The sequence below is a fragment of the Anabrus simplex genome, chromosome 10, assembly GCF_040414725.1.
Source record: "Anabrus simplex isolate iqAnaSimp1 chromosome 10, ASM4041472v1, whole genome shotgun sequence".
NCBI classification, from domain to species: domain Eukaryota; kingdom Metazoa; phylum Arthropoda; class Insecta; order Orthoptera; family Tettigoniidae; genus Anabrus; species Anabrus simplex.
In genome coordinates, this window is record NC_090274.1 from 5,740,676 (window position 1) to 5,749,355 (window position 8,680).

At 40.5% G+C, this 8,680-nt stretch overlaps 1 protein-coding gene across 2 annotated transcripts in view; it reads left to right on the forward strand.

Moving 5' to 3' along the window:
* Positions 1 to 3,108, forward strand: part of LOC136882013 (zinc finger protein 37) — a 74,841-nt gene extending 71,733 nt beyond the window's left edge. For both annotated transcript variants that reach the window (XM_067154505.2, XM_067154503.2), the window contains exon 9: positions 1,299 to 3,108. In XM_067154505.2, coding sequence (XP_067010606.2) covers positions 1,299 to 2,534 — 1,236 coding nt within the window. In that variant the 3' untranslated portion in view covers positions 2,535 to 3,108. The remainder of the gene's footprint in view (positions 1 to 1,298) is intronic.
* Positions 3,109 to 8,680: the final 5,572 nt, after the last annotated feature.

Genomic DNA, 8,680 nt, shown 5'->3' on the forward strand with positions numbered 1-8,680 from the left:
GTCACTAATCATGAAATTCTCATTTACCTCCAACATAATTATGTTGTTTGCCAGCTACAGATTGGTCTCCAGGTATGGTTCCATCAGCATATTTTTCTGGCTCAGACTGTTCATTATCCATATTATATTCACTGTGTTCACTTTCACAGGCCAACTCACTGTTTTTGCCCTCGAGTTGATCACTAGGAATTTCATCAAAGCAAGCTAAAATGCCATGACTTGAAGCCATCGTTATGCAATAATTACACAATATATTAATACAGTAAATTGCAAAGAACTGTTTCAACTATGAAACAACATACAACAATAGCGGAACTATAACACACACAGAAATTAGCACCAACATGACTGGTCGCGCGTGAATAATTTTTTCCTCCCTGTCCCTTCTCAAGGTAACAGATGTGCGTTTCAGTGCATTCGTCCTTCTCTCAAAACTGCAGTACGAAGGTACAACAGGGCTCAGATTTGAAACTACATGCTGTATAAATGAGTGGATGATTTTCAATGACCGTGAGCAATTTGCTCATATAGCGACCACTAGCTTCAAGTTGGTACTGATATCTGTATATTCCATTCTCACTGTACAGTTTTTCAATTTTTATGTTCCATTTTCTCAATCTTGCCAATATTAATTGATGTCTATTTCTATGCTCCTTTTTATACTGCACAGTCTTTCTATTTATGAAAAGAAAATAATCTTGCCAAATTGTTCTTCCGCTAGTTCGGGGAAAAAAATATATACGTGTTATTTGAAATCCCATTATATTGTTTTGCCTTTATGTTCATCGGTCCTGATAGTCCTCTTTTTCTGAGCCCCTCTTATCATTCCACTGTGCAATAATATACATTTACTGGGACTTTATTAATAATTAGTCTTTGTTTACATTAGCGTTACCTCCTAGGTGATGTTACAAATTTGTAGCACAACGTCGTTTACATACTCAAAACTTTATCATTAAGACTAAGTCTTCGACATGTGCCAAACCACGAAATAGATTTCCACACAACTGAATCCCTCACTGCCATTTTATACCTTTCAGTAGATGATCCTCGTAAACTATGAGCAATAACAATGAAATATTACAGCCTTATCTGACCCCTGTAACTACCTTAAAGCAAGATCAATTCTGAGTGTGGCATGATTGTCTGGATAAATGCCTTTGATTGCTTGTTATAGCTTCCTCCTGCACTGCTGTTTATATCCAGGAAAAATATTTTCCAAATTGGAGATGGGACAGGAAGTCTGTCTCTCTTTGTTTGATTTGATATCAATTGACCCTAATGCAATTATTTTTCAGAACCATCACAATCTTCACACAGGAAGGCGGCCGTACACGTGCACTTTCTGCCCACGGACATTTGCCAACGGGTCCAATTGCAGAGCCCACAAGCGTAAAATGCATCCTGAAGAGCTGAGGATATACGAAGCCGCCTTGGCAGCTGCCGAGAATGAAGGCTCCAAGAGTCCAGTTTCTGCAGCTCAGATCGCCGTCAAGATGGCAGCAGCGGCGGCAGCTTCTTCGGGAATCAACAAGGCTAACCTGGAAGAGCAACACTCCAATGTTTCTGCTCCCGATTTAGCAAGCAGTTCATCTCCTCCCATTTCAACAGAAAACTCCCCAGCACTGTCTCTTCAGCCCAAAGCAACCATCAGCTGTTTGCATACGAGTGAACTGGAAGCATCCTCGTTGCCAATGGAGAAGCACTCCATTTTTGGAACAACCCTTGATAGTTGCAGTTCGTTTGTAAAAAGGACAAGTCCTCAGGAGTATCATGAACCTTCACACCCAGATCACAAGTACATAAATACTAGTGCTCTAAGTGGTAGTGAACACCCTGGTCAAGTTAACGAACACATACAACCTCTGTCCGACATGGGCTTGATGTCGAGCATGTCCATGACAAGAATGAACAACAGCAACACGTTGGACAATTTTAGGAGTGCACACAACCTTCCTCCCACGTCTGAGACTCGCAATACATCTACTATCAACCTGAACGTATCACGACGCAATGAGTCTCTACTAAATTCCAGTCACATGGCAGCATTGACGCCCTTGAATCTCAACGTATCTGAAATGCATGCTAATCGTCAACAGCACCACATAAATGAATCTTCAACAGTGTCAGATATGGAAGATTCCAGTTATATGTCTAGGAGGGCTTTGGATGGTTTTGTAAATTCCAGACATCACATTCCAAACCTGAACTCTAATATCCAACTCCATCGCCAGCAGCAACATCAGAGCCTGACGTCTTTGAGTCGATCTCTGGCCGATAGGGATATGGGAGTTGCTTCTAATCTGAACCGAATGCACCACGCCCAGCATTCAGCCAGTGGTTCGGGTGAACCTATCGGAGGATTGCAGAATTACACATCGCTCAACCATTTCTATCAGCATCACAGTGAATCTATGCCATCTGCTGTAGCGGCTGCTATTGCCCATTCGGGTAGCATGAGTGTGCCAGCCTTCCCTGGTAACCCGTACATTCATCACAACATGGGGTACAGCAGAGGGAGCTCTGATATGTAGATGTAGAGTGTAAATAGTTACAGCTTTAACCTTGAATTAGCAAAGCCATGACTGTTAACTCAGTTCTGACATCCTCATTTCTTCTTCTACTTTCAGATGGGAAAATGCTTGTTCAGCTGTTGATCTTCAGTATTATCTCATCTTCTCTGAACAGAGGTACCTTTCTTCTTCAGAAGTTTTTCCTCAAAACCACATATTTCTGACAGGATTTGTCTGTCAGTCCCATTGCGTTTAGTTCCTCGTCAGTCTCTGTCGGCCAGGTGATATGGACTTTCTTGTTTTGCCAGAAGATGAACAAGTTGTTGATCAAACTATTGGGAGACAGTCTTGCACAGAGAGCCCTTCTATCTGAGAGTAGAGCTCGGAACTGTGACGTCGCCATTATTTCCCATCTTCCAGTATTGTACCTAGGATCTTTCCAAGAATTCTTCTCTCTCTGACTTCAGTTTTCCAGTCAAGAGTTCCTTATTTCATTTTATATTTATTTCTCTGAGGTCTCTATATATTTTCATTATAGACTTTGAAATGGAAGGGGAATTACATGTATCTAAAAAGTGGAAAGCTAGGATGAGGCAAGGAAAACATGAATGGAAACACAGGATAGGATAAATACAGTGGGAAAAGGGAGTAGCAGGAAGAGCAGACAAGGGCAAGCATGAAAATGACACTTCTGATATCAAGACTGGTGGCCTCTCAACAAATGTCGTGATGAAGCTGGGAACGAACCTTGACGAGGAGAAGATGTAAAAATTGTCCTTGTCCTCTTGTATTTCCATGTTTGTTGTTGTCATCTCTTTCTGTTGCTCCATCCTCTCACACTGCACTTGTCATTTTTTAAATCCTGTTATGACCGAGCGAGTTGGCTTCGCAGTTTGGGTAGCTGAGCTGTCAAGATGGTGGGTCGGAATGCCACTGTCAGTAGCACTGAAGATAATTTTCCATGATTACATCAAACTTAATTTAGCCCACAGTCATATCCATCCCATTACCACTGTAAGACCTGTCGGTGTTAGTGTGATGTAAAACAAATGGAAAGAAAAAATCCTATTGTGTTTTTCCATCCATGTTCATATCTTTCTGTATATAACTTGGTTTGACACCTGAACTGCACTCCTCCCTTACCGATAATATATGACATAATATAATACGCACATCAGGAGATTCGAGGCGTGGACCACGACTAGGAAAGGCCTAAGACACAGCCCTGAACTGGAAATGACCCTAATCAACAATGCACAACAGAGATGAGACTAATACTACTAGCAATAAAATTAAAATAAAATTTAAATGAGGGTTTATTGATGTAATAAAATTCAAAGAAAAAGAAAATGAAGCCAGCAATTTAAAGTATTAAAAGGATACGTACATATGTTCATTTGCTTCAGTCAATGTACTAAAGTAAATAGAAAATTCTAAATTCCCATGGAGGGAATTAGGTATTTTTCACCAATAGAGCATGTCATACATTGTTTACATACACGTCCTTCAAACTCCATCGTCATCTCAACAACAATAGCTATAGAAAGATTAGATCCCCAAGCATCCGGGAGAAGAAACTCAGAGCAGATAAAATAAAGGAATGCAGGTATCAGCATGGCACAGAGAGAAAACATATCTGGACCAAGGAAACAATATTCAAAACCCAAGGAGAATCACAGGCATGCGCATAGCCTGAATATAAGAAAACAAACATGGCGGCCTCGTGGGCAGGCAAATGGCCAAGACAGAGACCAAGGCAAAATAACACCGTACTGAAAACAAACAGAAGGTACGGAAACAAGCTCAAAGGAAAAAATTAAGCTGACCAATACGCCATCTTTTCACTCTCCTCACTCACCAACACACACCCCAAACATTCAGACATTGCCGGTAACGGCAAACAGTGCGAGCTGTAGCTTCCGTCAATAAGTTGAACACAAACTCATATTGTGTGACTCTCATGGTCACAAACAAAGGTCTCACATATGTCAAAGATAGCGTGCATGGCACAGACAATAGGAAGTAGTATAATAGGGACCCAGTGGCCACGCATAAACCCATCACCTTACGCACTCCGTACGACACGAATGGATCTCCGCGTCGACACCCAGGGCATACATTCATTTGATGGCAAAATACATTAGAATGCAGTGCGCATAAATAGAATTGAACAGAGACCCAGTTACCAACATCACGCAATCACAATAACAGCAACAAACACGCGGCCCATTCACACCGCAGAGCAGAAAGGTGCATATCAATCAGCTGTAATTAAATGCGGAGACTATCACTACAGAACCGTAGAAAAATATATTAAAACTAGGATCACCATACCTGCAGTATTAGCCGTCAAAATAAAAAGAAGGATGGCAGTATAGGCTGAGTTTAAATCTAATAAATACTCATCTATAGCTCAGAAACGCCACTCCGATCTGTGTGGAGTCCATTTTATATTCATCTCTCATAACCACAACAAACATTCGAGTCAAAGAGATAAAGTTACAGTCTCGCTGGAAAGAAGGACCCTCCGTGTTCACAACTGAGGGTGCTGCCCTCTCTAGTACAACCTTGGAAATAGTTAAGTCAATCTGCGATAAGCCGCAAGAGGCCTTTAGCAATAATAGAAAGGTGACTTTACGAAACAGCCATTCGAACATGGCTCACACTTCTGTATTCCTTCTCATTACTTATTACAGTACTACAATGATAGCTCCCTCTGTGGATCAGTAGTAGAGTGTCAGCCTCTGGATATCACAGATTCAAACCCAGCAGAGGCAATTGGATTCTTTTCAAAGGGTGGAAAGGAGTCCATTCATATCTGTGTCACATTTGATGTTTACCTGACAAAATTAATTCAAACCCAGTCATCACTCGCCCCAAGGAGCCTCTGTGGTTCAAATCCGGGTCACTCCATGTGGCAAATCAAGTCATATATAAAAAGATAAGAACATGGATAACGGTAATGAAAGAAGAAAGAGCACTAAAAGAGATACATAATAAGATCAATACAGTGTGGGTAGAGGGAGGGAGGAGACAAGGGCAAATTTGAAAACACAAAAGGGTAGGGACACCTAGGTACACACATTCGTCTTCCTTATACGCTTGTTTCTGTTCCACCAAGTGAGAGTTGGCTGTGCGGTTAGAGGAGCACAGCTGTGAGCTTGCATTCAGGAGATAGTGGATTCAAACACCACTTGAAGATGGTTTACCGTGGTTTCCCATTTTGACATCAGACAAATGCTGAGGTGGTATGGCCGCTTCCTTCCTACTCGTAGCCCTTTCCTATCCCATCGCCGCCATAACACCTGTCTGTGTCGGTGTGACATAAAGCAGCTTGTAAAAGAAAATCCTTTCATGGCCGGCTGGGGATTTTAACTGCGTATGATTAATTCCTCTGGCGTGGGGGCTGGATTAAAATCACCGCTAAAATTAGTGTAGCTCTAGAATCCTACGTGATAGAATGTCCAGTGAGGTGTCATTTGATTTATCTCAATTCTACAAGCATGCCACAAAAAATAAATCGAATTGTGAACATTTGAGAAAATTGTGGAGCAAAAGATGCTTTTCTTTTGAATGATGTCTTGATATATGAATATAAAGGCCTTCAAATTATTAAAAATACATTCTAGATTATAGATTAACTTCCCAATATTCCAAAAAAAAAATCCAAAACCACCAGTGTCGAGCGTAAAAGTTAAGGCAGTGAGTTCTGCACTACTGGAGCCCCAGCCGCTCATAACTGCAGATGGTTAATTCCTCTGACTTGGTAGCTTAGTGTTTGTGTCAGTCTTAATACACCTCTCTTTAGCTACGCATAACACACAGCCTCTCCCTTCATCACAAGTGTTGTCCTGCCATCATTTCCACCTATTTCTGGCAATCAGGTCGAATGGTAGATTGCTGTCTTTCCGAGATAAAGTCTACTTTTACCAGAAGTCCTAAAGGAAAAATTTCTTAATATCGGCATCTTCAAAAACCGTAGAAGTAGGTAGTGGGACATAAAATCAATAACATTATTATTAACCTGATGGCTTGGTGGTGGTGATTATTGTTTTATGAACAGGTACAAATGAACGGTCATCCTCGCTCGACATTAGTCAGAAGAAAAATGGTAACAAGTGAATTGCCAGCGCAGTTTGGTTTGCTTACCTGCGAGTTTGCTTTCGGGAGATGGTGGGTTCGAGTCTCACTGTTGGCAGCCCTGTGGATAGTTTCCCCGTGGTTTCCCAATGTCACACGAGATAAGTTTTTTGGAAACTATGAGATAGGAAAAGGCAAGTGGTGGTGATGGTGGTGATTATTGTTTAAAGAGGAGGACTGGGGAAAAAGAGCCGTGGTCATAATAACAGCCCTAGTATTGCCTGATGTAAAAATAGGGAAACTACGAAAACAATCATCGTCAGGCTGCCGATGATGTGTTTCGAACCTATGAACTCCAGAATGCAAACTACATCTATATGGCCCGTACAACTCATTCGGTTACACAGTACTATTGTTTCATCTTTCGTTCGTCGAAGCTATTTACGAGTAGATTACACTTACCGTAACAACACTATAATCAAAGCTACACTTCCTTGTACGGTGACATCATTTTAGTGTCAATAATATTTTGAGATTTTATTTCCACTGAAAGCGATATTCTTATCTGTGGGCAAGTCATGTTCATGCTTAGCCATATTTGAGTAGCTAATGTGTAAGAATACGAAAGCTGACTAGCGTTCGGCGCGCGCACCGACGAATTTCATTGGTTGCAACAAGCAAAGAGTTGCATGAAAGATACTTCTATCTCCATTTTTGAACCAATATTGAAACTTTAAACGATGTCTAGTTAAACACCGGCTGAACATTGTTTATGCAATGGAAGACCGTGCGCATCTTAGACGTTAAGTAGATGTTGTCTGAGGCTTAAAACTAATCATCATTTCTGCAATTGGCCCTATGAGTTTGAAATTTTATTGTTGATGTTTTATTTATTATTCTAAACAACTTTACACACCTTCCAATCCATTTTCCTCCACTGGGATATAAGAAGTGCTTGGCTGGAGCTCCACCAGTGTGGAACTCGCCTCATGACACTTGGTCGCCTTAACTTTGAGACACGTTTTGGATTTCTTGTAATTCTGACAGCTGTTTTATCCTCTTGAATGCATTTTTGATACTTTTGAATCTGTTTATGGTCCACATATTGCAACATTTTGAGAATTAATGAAATCTTCTGCATTTCTTTGAACTACAGTTTTCTCAAATATTCATTGTTCGATTTTGTTTTTCTGTATAGTTATATAACAGACCAAGACGAAGACTTCTCACACGATGTGCTACCATGCAGGAGTCCAAAGCTACACTAATTGTTAGCCATGCATGTACCTTAAAGTTGTGGCTCTATTGCAACACCCGATTACATCATACCAAGATCAGTCTATTGTTGCCAGGTACACTGATTTTTCTTCTTTAAAAAGATATATTGAACACTGTCATCGTACGTTGTCTAGAAATGATTTTAAAACTTCAATGTTTTCGTATCTATGTCAAAAGAAAAGAGCATTTAGAAGGGAACATTGAAGTAATTGAATCCTTTGCAGACAACCCGTCAGTCTCCAGGGGTTGTTGTTTTCGCTCTTGTAATGACAATCACTGTCTCCAGTGGCTCATCACGTAAAAGACTTGAGACGTAAGACCCCAACTAAATTCTTCCCACTTACACCAAGCTGCTCCATTTGTTCTCTCCCTCCAACCACAATAGTCACCACATAGTATCATAGTAACATTAGGTTACAGAGACTTGGGAATCTTTCATTACCAGTCAATTCCTTTATCTGATATCCTGATTCTTGAAGAGGTTAGAACTGTTTTTCCTATTTTAGTCATGGAGCTGCTGATTCTGTGGTAACACTCCGTAAATTAAATCAGCAGTCAAGTATCTGTAGACAGTTTTAGTTTGTGTTGTTGAAGACGTTCTGTTAACAACGTAGGGACTGAATGTACTGATTACCATAGCTTTGTGGTTACCGAATGTTAAAGAAGTGAGACCGTTACCATGACATAGAATGAGATTGTATTTTTCGAAAACGGTATTGTATTTTGTATGATGTTTGTTGCAGCGATTGAAGGAGTTTTCCTAAGTGAGACAGATTTTTATTGAAAATGTATATATCACTATGATCTAT